At 47.6% G+C, this 16568-nt stretch overlaps 1 protein-coding gene across 1 annotated transcript in view; it reads left to right on the top strand.

Annotated features, from left to right (window-relative positions):
* The window catches only part of atad3 (ATPase family AAA domain containing 3), a 68960-nt gene that overhangs the window by 501 nt on the left and 51891 nt on the right, over positions 1-16568 (top strand). The window contains exons 2-6 of the mRNA XM_038821746.1: positions 35-111; positions 1422-1523; positions 2298-2357; positions 13611-13680; positions 16310-16475. Of these exons, the coding sequence (XP_038677674.1) occupies positions 35-111; positions 1422-1523; positions 2298-2357; positions 13611-13680; positions 16310-16475 (475 nt within the window). The remainder of the gene's footprint in view (positions 1-34; positions 112-1421; positions 1524-2297; positions 2358-13610; positions 13681-16309; positions 16476-16568) is intronic.

Genomic DNA, 16568 nt, shown 5'->3' with positions numbered 1-16568 from the left:
TAACTTCCACCGATGTTTCTTTTCTTTGACACAGGCTACGCCAAGGATGCGCTGGATCTCTCTCGAATACAGGAGCAAACAATCCAAATGGAGCACCAAGGCCGCATCAAGGTATGGAAGAATCATAGAGTACCTACAGTGTAGGAGGAGGTCGTTTGGCCATCTGAGACTAGACCAACCCTCCGAAAGAGCACCCTAACCCAGGCCCACTCCTCCACCCTATCCCTCTAACTCCGCCTAATTGTTTTGCACACTGGAAGGGCAATTTAATATGGCCAATCCAATTGACCTGCTCATCTTTGGAGCAGGGAGAAAATATTGGAATGTAGGGAGGCAGCGATTGGTGGGGGTGCTTGCTTTTGGAGGTGAGGTGAAGACAGGGACTGGGGAAATAGTGCAAAGGGGGTTGGGTTCGTGGCACAGAGTTGGTGGAAGGGGACAGTGGGTGCACAACACTTAATGTTGTCCCCTGCAAACGTAAGTGTCCCCGGAACTAGAGGTTGTGTGGGCGGAGGCTGAGACCATCTTAATGTTTGGTTGCAGTTTCAGAAGTGCCATTGGAGGGAGAGCTGATGCGGCAGAGCTATTAATGTACCTGTGACTGACCAGTGCATTTTGGTCTCTAGTGTGGACTTTGACATTGTTATTTCAGAGATACAGCAGTTTTGAGTTGATTTAATTGGTGATATGTAGTTTACCCTGACTAGCTTCAGGTACAAATGGAGCTGTTCATAAGCAGAGTTTTAAATGTTAAAGTCGTCATTGGTCTTTTGTTTGTTTATTGTGTACCGGGGTACAATGAAAAGTATTTTACTGCGAGCAGCTCAAACAGATCATTTAGTACATGAAAATTAAAAGAAAATGCATAAAAGGGCAACACAAGTTCCACAATGTAAATATATGGACACCGGCATAGGGTGAAGCATACAGGAATGTAGTATTAATCAGGTCAGTCCAAAAGAGGGTCGTTTAGAAGTCTGGTAACAGCGGGGAAGAAGCTTGTTTTTGAATCTGTTCATGCGTGTTCTCAGATTTTGGTATTTCCTGCCCCTTGGAAGATGTTGGGAAGTATGAGTAAAGAGGGGTCTTTGATTATGCTGCCCGCTTTCCCAAGGCAGCGGGAGGTGTGAAGGCCTGATATTTGATGGTTTATCTGAAGTATTCTTAATGTTTAGAATAACTTTGTTGCCTTGTACTCATGAATGACTCGTGTGTTTTAGAAAAGTGATTTGAATTTTTAAAAAACGGTCTTGCAACTCTTGTCCACTAGATTCCTGCAATTGTATGTGTGATTTGCAGAATGTTTAATTTTTATATATTTCTAAAATCTTTGTGGTTTCCAATCTGATGTCCCCAGATCGGTTCTTGGATTGGTCCACTGACTGACTGGCTGATTGGATTTGATGTGTTTCTGTCTGCAGGAATATGAAGCTGCTGTGGAGCAACTAAAAAGCGACCAGATCAAAGTGCAGGGAGAAGAGAAGCGGAAAACGTTGGCTGAAGAAACAAGGCAGCATCAGGCAGTAAGTTTTTGCACCGGTAATAGTAATTTTTCCATGGAATTCTGCGATTGGATGCCTAAAATGAATGGACTGCAGCTTATGCCCATGAGTTCCTGATTTTTTCTATTACAAGTGGAGGCAGGTTGGGTATCCGTCAGTAAGCCTGGGTTCAGAAGGCAGGCACTCTGGATCATTGGTGCTTGGCGCCTAGATGAGAGTAAAGACACAATTCGGAGAAAACCAGGAGCAGATTATATCACTGTCTGGGAGCAGTCTCCTCATTCCCTGAGGGAATGATTGTCACTGGCTGTAATATGGTGGCAGCAAAATTCTGTGCCCACGATATTCCTCTGGATATACAGATCAAGCTTTAAATTTAGGAGTTCAAACAAAACAGTGGGTGTTAGCAAATGGCCTTATCCCCTGGTGATATGATCACTTCCATCGGATTGGGATTTATCTTTTTTTAAATAAATTTAGAGTACCCAATTCTTTTTTTCCAATGAGGGGGCAATTTAGCATGGCCAATTGACCTACCCTGAACTTTTTTGGGTTGTGGGGGTGAGACCCAGACAGACACGGAGAGAATGTACAAACTCCACATGGACAGTGAGCCGGGATCGAACCTGGGTCCTTGGTGCGTGAGGCAGAAGTGCTAACCACTGCATCACCGTGCTGCCCCAGGGATTTATCTTGATATTGATCCCACCTTTCTGTGATAGGCTGCTCCTGTAACTGTCAGAAATTGGTAAAGTTTCAAGTTCGCTCACTAATTTTGGCACCTTTGTTTTGCAGCGAGCTCAGTATCAGGACAAACTAGCAAGACAACGGTATGATGACCAACTCCGCCAGCAGGTAAGTACCATGGAGCTTTGGACAGTTTTGTTGTATGGTGACAGAAGAATGGGTGAAGCCTGGAGGTGTTGGCAAACTTCTGAAAACTTTTGTGCTTTCTGAATATAGAATCAAGAGTGAGTAGTGGCTTACATCGAAGGGAATGCAGAAGACTTTTAGACATGCAATAGTAAAACGATAGTTGGAGGAAGGGTGGGAATAATTAGAGATCAAACGAGGGCAAAGAGCACGGATGAGGAACTAAATGAACATTTTGACCTAGACAAGAAGCTGCTGCAAGGTAGCAGTAAAGTAGAAGGCAGTAATGATATTGGACAGCAGAAAAATAAATAGAGGTTATACTTAAAAGTTGGAATCCCTTAAAAAAACAAAACCTCTTGATCCAGATAGGTTACATCCTAGTTTACAGAGGGATGTAAAGATGGAAGATTTTTTTTTTTAATAACTTTTATTGAAATTTTTACAAAATATAAACATCACAACTATATTAACAAAACAACCGCGGTAACAACCCAAGAACAACACCCACCCATCTTCAAACGCAACTACAAACAAAAGAAAAAACAAAAGAACACCCAAACAACAAAAGGGAAAGAAATAACACCCACCACATCCCACAAACCCATGTACACAGTTCTCCCTCCCACCGAACCAAAACCCCCCCCCCCCCCCCCCCCCCCCCCCCCGCCCCGGTTGCTGCTGCTGTCGGCCTATTTTCCTACCGTTCCGCCTGGAAGTTCAGGAAAGGCTGCCACCGCCGAAAGAACCCTTGTACTGATCCCCTCCGGGCAAATTTCACCTTCTCCAATTTGATGAACCCCGCCAGATCATTGATCCAGGCCTCCACGCTTGGGGGCCTCACATCCTTCCACTGGAGCAAGATCCTCCGCCGGGCTCCTAAGGACGCAAAGGCCAGAACACCGGCCTCTTTCGCCTCCTGCACACCCGGCTCCACTGTCACCCCAAAAATTGCGAGTCCCCAGCCTGGCTTGACCCTGGGTCCCACCACCCTCGATACCGTCCTTGCTACCCCCTTCCAAAACTCCCCCAGCGCTGGGCACGCCCAAAACATGTGGGCGTGGTTCGCTGGACCCCCCGAGCACCTAGCACACCTGTCTTCGCCCCTGAAAAACCTACTCATCCTCGTCCCAGTCATGTGGGCCCTATGCAGCACCTTGAACTGTATGAGGCTAAGCCTCGCACAGGAAGAGGAGGAATTCACTCTCTCCAGGGCATCCGCCCATGTCCCCTCAATCTCCTCACCCAGCTCCTCTTCCCATTTACCCTTCAGTTCCTCCAACGAGGCCTCGTCTACCTCCTGCATTACCCGGTATATGTCCGGAATCCTCCCTCCTCCAACCCACGCCCCCGAGAGCACCCTGTCCCGCACCCCACGTGGGGGCAGCAAGGGGAACCCCTCCACCTGCCGCCTGGCAAACGCCCTCACCTGCATGTACCTAAACATGTTCCCTGGGGGGAGCCCAAACTTCCCCTCTAACTCCCCCAAGCTCGCGAACCTCCCCTCCACAAACAGGTCCCTCAACCTCCTAACCCCTGCCCCGTGCCAGCCCAGAAATCCGGCATCAATGCTCCCTGGGACAAACCGATGGTTCCCCCGTATCGGGGCCTCCATCGAGCCCCCCCATTTCTCCCCTGTGCCGTCTCCATTGCCCCCAAATTTTGAGGGTAGCCGCCACCACCGGGCTCGTGGTATACCTCGTTGGAGGGAGTGGCAACGGCGCCGTTACTAGCGCCTCCAAGCTCGTGCCCACACAAGACGCCGCCTCCATCCTCTTCCATGCTGCCCCTTCCTCGTCCATTACCCACTTACGCACCATCGCCGTGTTGGCAGCCCAGTAGTACCCACAGAGTCCAGGAAAACACTTCTCACCCTCGGAGTCCCATGCGCCCACACAAATCCCGTGATACTCCTGTTGACCCTCCTAAAAAAGGCCTTCGGAACAAGGATGGGGAGGCACTGGAACAGGAACAAAAACCTCGGGAGCACCGTCATCTTAACGGACTGCACCCTCCCCGCCAGTGACAGCGGTAACATATCCCACCTCTTAAACTCCTCCTCCATCTGCTCCACCAACCTTGTGAGGTTGAGCTTGTGCAGGGCCCCCCAACTCCCAGCCACCTGGACACCTAGGTACCTGAAGCTCTTCCCTGCCTGCTTCAGTGGGAGCCCACCAATCCCCTCCTCCTGATCCCCCGGGTGCACCACAAACAACTCACTCTTGCCCAGGTTCAACTTATACCCAGAGAAACCCCCAAATTCACTAAGAATCCTCATCACCTCCGGCATCCCCCCCACCGGGTCCGCCACATACAGCAACAGGTCGTCCGCATAAAGCGACACTCGGTGCTCCTCCCCATCCCGCACCAGGCCCCTCCAGTTCCCTGACTCCCTCAACGCCATGGCCAGGGGCTCAATCGCCAATGCGAAGAGCAATACTGACAGGGGGCACCCCTGTCTCGTCCCCCAGTACAGCCAAAAGTACTCCAACCTCCTCCTATTTGTGGCTACACTCGCCATCGGGGCCTCCTAGAGCAGCCTCACTCAACGGATAAACCCCTCCCCAAACCTCCCCAACACCTCCCACAGATACTCCCACTCAACCCTATCAAAGGCCTTCTCCGCATCCAATGCCACCACTATCTCTGCCTCCCCTTCCACAGCCGGCATCATAAGAACTAGGAGCAGGAGTAGGCCATCTGGCCCCTCGAGCCTGCTCCGCCATTCAATTAGATCATGGCTGATCTTTTGTGGACTCAGCTCCACTTTCCGGCCCGAACACCATAACCCTTAATCCCTTTATTCTTCAAAAAACTATCTATCTATACCTTAAAAACATGTAATGAAGGAGCCTCAACTGCTTCACTGGGCAAGGAATTCCATAGATTCACAACCCTTTGGGTGAAGAAGTTCCTCCTAAACTCAGTCCTAAATCTACTTCCCCTTATTTTGAGGCTATGTCCCCTCGTTCTGCTGTCACCCGCCAGTGGAAACAACCTGCCCGCATCTATCCTATCTATTCCCTCCATAATTTTAAATGTTTCTATAAGATCCCCTTCTCATCCTTCTAAATTCCAACGAGTACAGTCCCAGTCTACTCGACCTCTCCTCATAATCCAACCCTTCAGATCTGGGATTAACCTAGTGAATCTCCTCTGCACACCCTCCACCGCCAGTACGTCCTTTCTCAAGTAAGGAGACCAAAACTGAACACAATACTCCAGGTGTGGCCGCACTAACACCGTATACAATTGCAACATAACCTCCCTAGTCTTAAACTCCATCCCTCTAGCAATGAAGGACAAAATTCCATTTGCCTTCTTAATCACCTGTTGCACTTGTAAACCAACCTTCTGTGACTCATGCACTAGCACACCCAAGTCTCTCTGAACAGCGGCATGCTTTAATATTTTATTGTTTAAATAATAATCCCGTTTGCTGTTATTCCTACCAAAATGGATAACCTCACATTTGTCAACATTGTATTCCATCTGCCAGACCCGAGCCCATTCACTTAACCTATCCAAATCCCTCTGCAGACTTCCAGTATCCTCTGCACTTTTCGCTTTACCACTCATCTTAGTGTCATCTGCAAACTTGGACACATTGCCCTTGGTCCCCAACTCCAAATCATCTATGTAAATTGTGAACAATTGTGGGCCCAACACGGATCCCTGAGGGACACCACTAGCTACTGATTGCCAACCAGAGAAACACCCATTTATCCCAACTCTTTGCTTTCTATTAATTAACCAATCCTCTATCCATGCTACTACTTTACCCTTAATGCCATGCATCTTTATCTTATGCAGCAACCTTTTGTGTGGCACCTTGTCAAAGGCTTTCTGGAAATCCAGATATACCACATCCATCGGCTCCCCGTTATCTACTGCACTGGTAATGTCCTCAAAAAATTCCACTAAATTAGTTAGGCATGACCTGCCTTTTACAAACCCATGCTGCGTCTGCCCAATGGGACAATTTCTATCCAGATGCCTCGCAATTTCTTCCTTGATGATAGATTCCAGCATCTTCCCTACTACCAAAGTTAAGCTCACTGGCCTATAATTTCCTGCTTTCTGCCTACCTCCTTTTTTAAACAGTGGCGTCACGTTTGCTAATTTCCAATCCACCGGGACCACCCCAGAGTCTAGTGAATTTCGGTAAATTATCACTAGTGCATCTGCAATTTCCCTAGCCATCTCTTTTAGCACTCTGGGATGCATTCCATCAGGGCCAGGAGACTTGTCTACCTTTAGCCCCATTAGCTTGCTCATCACTCCCTCCTTAGTGATAACAATCCTCTCAAGGTCCTCACCTGTCATAGCCTCATTTCTATCAGTCGCTGGCATGTTATTTGTGCCTTCCACTGTGAAGACCGACACAAAAAACCTGTTCAGTTCCTCAGCCATTTCCTCATCTCCCATTATTAAAACTCCCTTCTCATCCTCTAAAGGACCAATATTTACCTTAGCCACTCTTTTTTGTCTTATATATTTGTAAAAACTTTTACTGTCTGTTTTTATATTCTGAGCAAGTTTACTCTCATACTCTATCTTACTCTTCTTTATAGCTTTTTTAGTAGCTTTCTGTTGCCCCCTAAAGATTTCCCAGTCCTCTAATCTCCCAGCAATCTTTGCCACTTTATATGCTTTTTCCTTCAATTTGATACTCTCCCTTATTTCCTTAGATATCCACGGTCGATTTTCCCTCTTTCTTCCGTCCTTCCTTTTTGTTGGTATAAACCTTTGCTGAGCCCTGTGAAAAATCGCTTGGAAGGTTCTCCACTGTTCCTCAACTGTTCCACCATAAAGTCTTAGCTCCCAGTCTACCTTAGCTAGTTCTTCTCTCATCCCCTTGTAATCTCCTTTGTTTAAACACAAAACACTAGTATTTGATTTTACTTTCTCACCCTCCATCTGTATTTTAAATTCCACCATATTGTGATCGCTCCTTCCGAGAGGATCCCTAACAATGAGATCATGAATCAATCCTGTCTCATTACACAGGACAAGATCTAGGACTGCTTGTTCCCTCGTAGGTTCCATTACATACTGTTCTAGGAAACTATCGCGGATACATTCTATAAACCCTTCCTCAAGATTGCCTTGACCGATCTGGTTAAACCAATCGACATGTAGATTAAAATCCCCCATGATAACTGCTGTACCATTTCTACATGCATCAGTTATTTCTTTGTTTATTGCCTGCCCCACCATAACATTACTATTTGGTGGCCTATAGACTACTCCTATCAATGACTTTTTCGCCTTACTATTCCTGATTTCCACCCAAATGGATTCAACCTTATCCTCCATAGCACCGATGTCATCCCTTACTATTGCCCGGATGTCATCCTTAAATAACAGAGCAACACCACCTCCCTTACCATCCACTCTGTCCTTCCGATCATAATGACGTTGAGGAGCCTTCGCACGTTCCTATTCAACTGCCTTCCCTTCACAAACCCCATCTGGTCCTCATGAATGACCCCGGGCACGCAATCTTCTATTCTTGTGGCTAGGATCTTTGCCAGCAGCTTAGCGTCAGCATTTAGCAGCGAAATCGGCCTATATGACCCACACTGCAGAGGGTCCTTGTCCCGCTTCAGGATCAAGGAAATCTGCGCCCATGACATAGTTGGGGGCAAAGCCCCCCCTCCCTTGCCTCGTTAAAAGTCCGGACCAACAGGGGGCCCAACAGGTTTTTATAAAATTCCGCCGGAAACCCATCCGGCCCCGGCGCCTTCCCCGACTGCATGCTCCCTATCCCTTTAACCACCTCCTCCAGCTCGATCGGCGCCCCCAGTCCTTCCACCTGCTCCTCCTCCACCCTCGGGAATCGCAGCTTGCCAAGAAGCGCCCCATTCCACCCCCCCTCCACTGGGGGTTCCGACCGGTACAGTTCCCCATAGAAGTCCCTGAAGACCCCATTAACATCTACCCCCCTCCGCACCACCTTCCCAGCCCTATCCGTCACTCTCCCAATCTCCCTGGCTTTCCGCTTTCGGAGCTGGTGTCCCAGCATCTTGCTCGCCTTCTCCCCATACTCATACACCGCCCCCTGTGCTTTCCTCCACTGAGCTTCCGCCTTTCTGGTAGTCAATGGGTCGAATCTGGCCTGAAGGCTACGCCGCTCCCCCAGCAATCCCTCCTCTGGAGCCTCCGCATATCTCCTATCCACCCTCACCATCTCCCCTATCAGTCTCTCCCTCTCCCTCTGCTCCCCCCTCTCCCTATGGGTTCGGATGGAGATCAATTCCCCTCTAGTCACCGCCTTCAATGCCTCCCAGACCGTCCCCACTCGGACCTCCCCGTTGTCGTTGGTCTCAAGGTACCTCTCGATACACCCCCGAACCCTCTCGGCCACCTCCTCGGCCAGCAGCCCCACCTCCAAGCGCCAGAGCAGACGTTGGTCCCTCCCCCCAGCCCGAGGTCCATCCAGTGCGGGGCATGATCTGAAATGGCAATTCCACATCCTCCACCCTCGAAACCAGCCCCCTGCTCAGGACAAAGAAATCAATCCTCGAATAGGCCTTGTGTACCTGGGAGAAAAACGAGTACTCCCTGGCCCTTGGCCTCGCAAACCTCCAGGGATCCACACCCCCCCCCAATCTAGTCCATAAATCCCCTCAACACCGTAGCTGCCGCCAGCCTCCTACCCGTCCAGGACTTGGATCGATCCAATGGGGGATCCAGTATCGTGTTGAAGCCCCCCCCCAATGATCAGGCCCCCCACCTCCAGGTCTGGAATGCGGCCCAACATACGCTGCATAAACCCCGCATCGTCCCAATTTGGGGCGTAATCATTCACCAACACCACCCGCTCCCCCTGCAGCTTACCACTCACCATCACATATCTCCCGCCACTGTCAGCCACCACATTTAACGCCTCAAATGACACCTGCTTCCCCACCAAGATCGCCACCCCCCTACTCTTCTCATCCAGCCCTGAGTGAAATACTTGGCCCACCCATCCCTTCCTTAGCCGAACCTGGTCCTCCACTCTCAGGTGTGTCTCCTGGGGCATGGCCACATCTGCCTTCAGGTGCGCAAACACCCGGGCCCGTTTGACCGGCCCATTCAGCCCCCTCACATTCCAGGTTATCAGCCGGATCAGAGGGCTCCCTGTCCCCCTTCCCTGCCGATTAGCCATAACGCAACCCCCCCCCCCCCCTCCTCCAGCACCCCCTGCATCCTCCAGCTCATTCCTGACCGTTTCAGTAGCAACACGGTAACCCCCCTCCCCTCCACCCCCAGGCTAGGACCCCTCCTAGCCGCGCCCCTCCCTCCATAGCACTCCTGTGAGCCAGCTAACATCTGCTGACCCCGGCGACTCCCGCCCTACCTCCGACTCCTCCCCACGTGGGACTACCCCTCCTCCATCATGCCCGTCAACGGGTCCCCCCCCCCCCCCGGCTCTTGCGCGGGAAAATAAAACAGCCAGCAACGACCCGCGCTTCTCAGCCCCCACTCCGCCCCCACCCTCTCCCAGCGCGGGAAACCCGAAAAAAGCCCGTGCTTTCGCCCTGCCCAGCCCCGCCTCCTCTAGGGCAACTCCCATTGTCAGTCGTCGTCCCCCCCCAGCTCCCCGAACTCCCCGTTTACCCCCCTGCCCGAACCCGTCCACCAGACCCCTACAGAAAAACCCATACAGAAAAGACATATTGACATCACCCCACCCACCCTAAGGCCAACCCACATCTTACATTAAACCAAGCAAATACAAAAGTACAGATTATACAGCATCCCCCATCTTAGACCCTCAGTTTGAGTCCAATTTCTCGGCCTGCACAAAGGCCCACGCCTCCTCCGGGGACTCAAAATAATGGTGTCGATCCTTATAGGTGACCCACAGACGCACCGGCTGCAACATGCTGAACTTCACACTCCGTCTGTGGAGCACTGCCTTCGTCCAGTTAAACCCGGCCCTCCGCCTCGCCACCTCCGCACTCCAGTCCTGGAAGATCCACACCTCCGTGTTCTCCCACTTGCTGCTCCGCTCCTCCTTGGCCCACCGGAGCACACACTCACGAACCGATGAAACCGCACCAACATCGCCCGCGGCGGCTTGTTCGGCTTGGGCCTCCTAGCCAGAACTCTGTGGGTCCCTCTAACTCCAGGGAAGGACCCAGCCCCCATCAGCGAGTTTATCATAACAACCACATAGGCCGCCAGGTCCGAACCCTCCAGCCCCTCCGTGAGGCCCAGGATCCGCAAATTCTTCCGCCTCGACCGGTTGTCCAGCTCCTCGAACCGCTCCTGCCATCTTTTATGGAGCGCCTCGTGCATCTCCACCTTCCCTGCGACGGCCACGGCCTCATCCCCCCCCCTTTCGGATGCCTGCTTCTGCAGCTCCCGGATAGCAGCGCAGCAGAATCGCCTGCTGCTCTTGCGCCCACTACCTCCGGGCCTCCGCCAGCCGCCATTTTGTCTTTCTTCCCCCGCTTTTCCAGGGGTGCTTTCTCCGTTTTTCTCCTTACCCCACTCCTGGTCCGGACCATAGGACCGTAGGGGTCAACTCCTGTCCTCTTCCCTCGTCGGGATTTGCCGATAAAGTTCCGTTGGGGGCCCTGAAAAGAGCCCCAGAGTCCGTTTTCAGCGGGAGCTGCCGATTGTGCGGCTTAGCTCCGCATTGCCGCCACCGGAAGTCGTAAAGATGGAAGATATGACCAGAGCCTCTTCAGTGTTCGAAATTTCTTTGGATATGGGATGGTACCAGGAGATGAGAGAATTGCAAATACAACAAACACACTTGTTTAACAAAGAGGGAAGAGATAAACCCAACAACTGCAAGCCAGTTTGCCTGATGTTTGTGTATGGGAGAGCTTAGAGACATAAATCCAGAACACAATTAATTGACAGTAGGAGAAAGACAGTGCAGATTTGTTAAAAGCAGATCATGTTTGACTAACATCATCAAGTTCTTTGAACTAATAGAGAGGGTTTACGGAGACAGTGACATGAGTATGTGGAGTTTTAAAGGACGTTTAGTAAACTACCCACATCATAGGCTTATTAACAAAATTAAAGTCCGTGGGATAAAAGGGATGGTCATGGATACAGTATTGGTGAAGAGGGAGAAAGCAGAGAGTAGTGCTGAACACTTGTTTTTCAGACCAGAAGGAGCTATATTGTATTGTGCCCAAGTTCTCTGTAATTAGAACCACAGCTCTGCTAATGATCTGGACTTAGGTATATAAAACACAATTTGAAATTTTGCAGGTGGTGCAAAACCCCGAAGTGTAAATAACGGGGAGAATTGTAACACACTTTAGGGATCATAGACAAGACTGGAGAAATGGGCAAACACATGACAGATGAAATTTAATTTCAGGAAAGGTGAAGTGATGCACATTTTGAGGGTGAAGGAATTGAGAGGCCATATAAATTAAATGATAACTGTGTTCAGAAATGTTTGACAATGGCAGGATAAGTTGAGAAGGTGAGTGGGATGTGTGATTGTATTAATAGAGGCATAAAGTGCAAAAGTGAGGGGACTATCCCTGTGAAACACTGGTTGGACCTCTGCTGGGCTATTGGGTAACAGACCTCAAAAAAGGGTGTCAAGTCCTTGGGAGAGGGTGCACAAGAGATTTACTAAAATGGTGCCGGTGATGAGGGACTGGAGAAGCTGGAGTTGTTCTCCTTAGTGCAGCAAAGGTGAAGAGGAGATTTGATACAGGTGTTCAAAATGATGAATGGGTTTGAAGAGGGTGCATAAGAGATTTAATGGCAGAAAGGTTTATAACAAGAGACACACGAGGTATTTGGCAGAAGAGCCAGAGGCAACGCAGGGAAACGTTTTGTTTTAGCTTTCAAATGAGTATTTGTTAAATAATTGAAGGGGGAAATCGGCAAGGCTTTGGGGAAGGAGTACAGGAATGGGATTAATTGGATAATTCCATTGAAGGGCAAATGGCCTTCACTGTATCATTCTACGGTGCATGTTTTCCTCTCCATCTGAAGCTCCTGACTCTAGGTGGGCTATATTTTTACAAATAACTTTCAAGAAAACACATTGCTGGATAGTGATCGGGGTAAGAAACCTGTTTGATTTTTTTGCCCTCCTCTCCCTTTCCAAATCCCCCCCCCCCCCCCCCCAGGTTGTTGATTGTCTGACTCCTGTCCCTGTTGAATTCAGATAACTAAACATCAATCAAGGATGGAATCTTCCTGGCCTCTTGTTGCTCAGAGTTGCACATGGTGGTATAGTTGTAATCTTTGTGTGGCATAGCACAGCTTGGGCTGGTCAGGGCAGGCAGCAATCGGTCAACTTGTAAAGTCTTGCTTTGTAGAATGTACAACGTTAAAAGGAAGACCTGTATTTATATAGTACCTTTCACAAGGTGCTTCACAGCCAATGAAGTACCATTTGAAGTATAATCACATGTAATGTAAGAAATGGTGGATAGAATGCACACAGCAAGATCCCACAATTTGCAATTAAATAATCATCAGATCTGTTTTAGTGATGTTGATTGAGTAATAAATATGGGCCTGTACTTTGCTGTTCAAGATAGTGCTGTCGGATCTATTCCATTCAGCAGACAAAGCTTGCATTTCAATTTTACGCCGGAAAGACGACACCTCTGCCGATTGCAGGACTGTACTGAAGCAGCAAGCTAACTTTTTATGCTCAAGTCTCTTGGAGGTGGGTCTTCAACCCGTAACCTGACTCCAAACTAGAGTTCTGCCAAATGAGCAGTGAGTAGCATGTTATGTGCTGCAGTACTGACCTCTGCCGTCAGAGGAGGCTCCCAACACTTGTCCTTCACTCTGAACAGGCTCCTGCGATGCACGCCTGGGACTGCAACCAAGTACTCTGAGTCAGCTGAGTTCAGTGCAACACTGAAATCGGCAAACGGCTGCACGGTTCAGAATTAATTTAAGTTTGAGGAATGGAGCAGAAAGTGTGACACGAGATCAGTTGGATTGCAATGATCATGTTAAAATGTGAATTGCTCTCAAGCTGCTGAAATCAGGACAACTGGGGATGGCCGATAAATGCTGGCCGTGCCACATTCCCAAGATTACGTTTTTTCAAATGTATTTTACCCATCTTAATATGCAAGAGGCAGGCCAGTTATCTATCATGAACGGTCAAATTATATATTAGCAATACATTATAGTTGCAAGGTGAAATGGCTCAATGCTTCACACAGTAAATGAAGTGACTAATTGATGCAGAAATAAACATTGTTTCAAATTGTGATTATTCCTTGTTTTCGTTAGCAACTGTTGAATGAGGATAACTTGAGGAAACAAGAAGAATCTGTTTTGAAACAGGAATCTATGCGGAAAGGTAAATATCCTTGGTAAATAATTTAATGTCTAGTTTAATATAACATTATGAAGTTAAACTTTTTTGTTTAAAATTTAAATTAATCTTGAATCGGTTGCTGCTTTGTAAAATGAGTGTTTGGTGCAATGAGCTGAAGCAAATCTTAAGTGACCGGGTCCATTAAAGAGGATTGGGGAGTTTGAAGATAAACGAGCTGAGACCTGCTACTGTTGAGATTAAAGCGCTTGGATTGAAAGGAAGTTTGGATATCATTCTCAGCCGTGGAGGGAAGTTCTCGTAACACAATAATCCTGCTTTCTTTTTCATTGTTCAGGTCTAGATCCTTCTAGTTGCCACACCGCTTTTTGCTATGTGGAGCTTTGGGTTCCAGCTGTTTTTTACAATGAACCTACAGGTTTTGTAATGGCTATTTTTTTTTAAATGCAGGCAGCAGTGGGTAGCTGTTCCCATATTGAAAAGTGTGTGAGATCAGGACACCCATATCTTGAGTTTTTAACCAATATTAAAAATATTCACCGGCTTTGTAATCTTTTTACATTTAGATTTATTCGTTCACAAGTGCAATTACATTTTCCTATTAATGTTGCCTCCTATTATTGCACTCATACCAGGTGATCCTTGCACTTTGGCTTAATTGCCAGGACTGGTTCCGTTTTGAAAGGGGATCACTTCCAAAAATTGTGCTTTGGTGATTGCTAATGTGTTATCAGTGCTTTTAAATATGGTTGTGAAAGATTATACTGCAAAGTAATGAGTCTGGTGTTTGTGTCAATCTTTATTTGAAAGTTTGTGACTTGTAGATTGGAATGGGGCTGTACACTCGCCTCACGTTCAATCAAGCTTTAAGTGTCACTGCCTGTTACTCTGTCCAGCAACTGGTCCTTTCAGTTCCTTTGTCACTTCCCAGTTTAACATCTGCAGTGTCTCATTGGGGTAGTGGAAGGCACTGTTCTTCTGGACAACAAAGGGAAGTTTAAAACTTAAATTAAGGAAAGAATAAAGCTGTTTAGACCTTCCTGTGTCTGAAGGCGGAAGACATGGACATGATTCTTAATGAATGTTTTGAGTCTGCTTTACAGAACTGGGGTGCAATGCAGGCATTGTGGTTGAGGAGGAGTGTGAAATGATGAGTGTGGTAAGCCATGGTGTGAGTAAATCAACAAGCCCAGATAAAATGTCTCCTATGCTGCTGAGAGAAGCGAGGAGCAAAATAGTGGCCAAGATTTTGTAGTGTTCTCTGGCTATAGGTGTGGTGCCAGAGGATGGCTACTTTTGTTTAAAAAGGGTTAGACAGAATGGTTATAGGTCAGTCAGCTTAATTTTGATGGCTGCAAATTATTTGAAAGAATTTGGAGGGACAGTATTAATCGTCAATTAGAAAGGTACAGATGATCCGGAACAGTCGGAATGGATTTGTTAGGGAAGCTCATGCCTGACTGGATTGAATTTTTTCAGGAGAGAATGAGGAGGATTTATGAGATTAGCATATTTCATATAGTCTACATGGATTTCTAGCAAGGCTTTTGAGAAGGTCTCGCTTGGCAGACTGATCAGAAAAGTAAAAGCCTGTGGCATTTGAGGGCAAGTAGCAGATTGGATCCAAATAGCCCAGTGTGACGGATGGTCAGTAGGTGTTTTTGTAACTGAGAAACTGTTTCTGCAGGTCTCAGTACTAGGTCCCTTGGTTTGTGTGGTATTTATCAATAATTTAAACTCAAATATAGGGGGATGAATATGAAGTTACATGATACAAAAATTCGTCATGTAGTTGAGAGTAAGGAAGAAAGCTGTAGACTTCAGAAAGATGTCAGACGTGAGTTTAAAAAAAAAGGTGATGAATTGAATTCAATCCAAGTTATTGCGACAATGCATTTGGGGAAGGAAAAAATAGCAAACAGTAGGATCCTGAGAAGTGTAAAGGACTAGAGAGACCTTGAGAGCGCATGTCCACAAATCCATGAAGACAGCAGGAGACGTAGAGACGGGATACTTTTTATTAACCACTCATAGAATATAAGTGCAGGCGGTTATGCCAGAACTGCACAAAACACTAGTTAAGCCATGGCTAGAGTAGAGTTCCGGTCACCATTTTACAGGAACGATATGATCACACTAGAGAGGGTACGGAGAATATTTACAAGGATGTTGCCAGGACTGGAGAATTTTAACTTTGAAGAAAGATGGAATAGGCTGAGGTTCTTTCTTTGGGATGGGGCAGCTAGAATTTAAAATAATTGAGCTAAGGATTAGAGGGGAGTTGAAGAGAAAGTATTTCAGGTGATGGGTTCTAGATCTCAGTCCTGAAAGAGTGCTAGAGACAAATACCATGACGATGTTTAAAAAGTGCTTGAATATGTGCTCAAATTGCCACAACTTTCAAGATTACAGACCAAGAACTGGAAAGTGAATTTTGCTGAATTGCTCAGTTCCAGCCATCAGAGACAGAATGGGCTGAATGACCTTCCTCCATGTCATAGATATCTATGTTTCTTTCTATAGTACTAATAGATCCTGACTAATAATAGTATCCCTCATCAAGTATTTTGTCTTTACTGAATAGCTAAATATTCAATCCCCAAACTGTGGTGAAAGATATTGTTCTGATTTATAATTCTTTTCCCCCGTGTAGCCACTATTGAACATGAGATGGAGCTCCGACACAAGAATGAGATGCTTCGAATTGAAGCTGAAGCCAAGGCCCGTGCCAAGGTTGAGCGAGAGAACGCTGATCTGATCAGAGAGCAGATCCGGTTGAAAGCTGCAGAGCATCGCCAGACCGTCCTTGATTCTATTAAGTAAGTGTTAGGTGGAAGGAAATGTCGATTTTAGTCAATAAAGTGGGATCTAGTCTCTTCCTTCCCTGCCAAACCGTCACATCACTCTCCTTC

The sequence above is a fragment of the Scyliorhinus canicula genome, chromosome 16 (genome assembly GCF_902713615.1).
Source record: "Scyliorhinus canicula chromosome 16, sScyCan1.1, whole genome shotgun sequence".
In the NCBI taxonomy this organism is placed as follows: Eukaryota; Metazoa; Chordata; class Chondrichthyes; order Carcharhiniformes; family Scyliorhinidae; genus Scyliorhinus; species Scyliorhinus canicula.
Note: the sequence above shows the minus strand (reverse complement) of the source record. Positions and strands in the feature narration are given on the sequence as shown.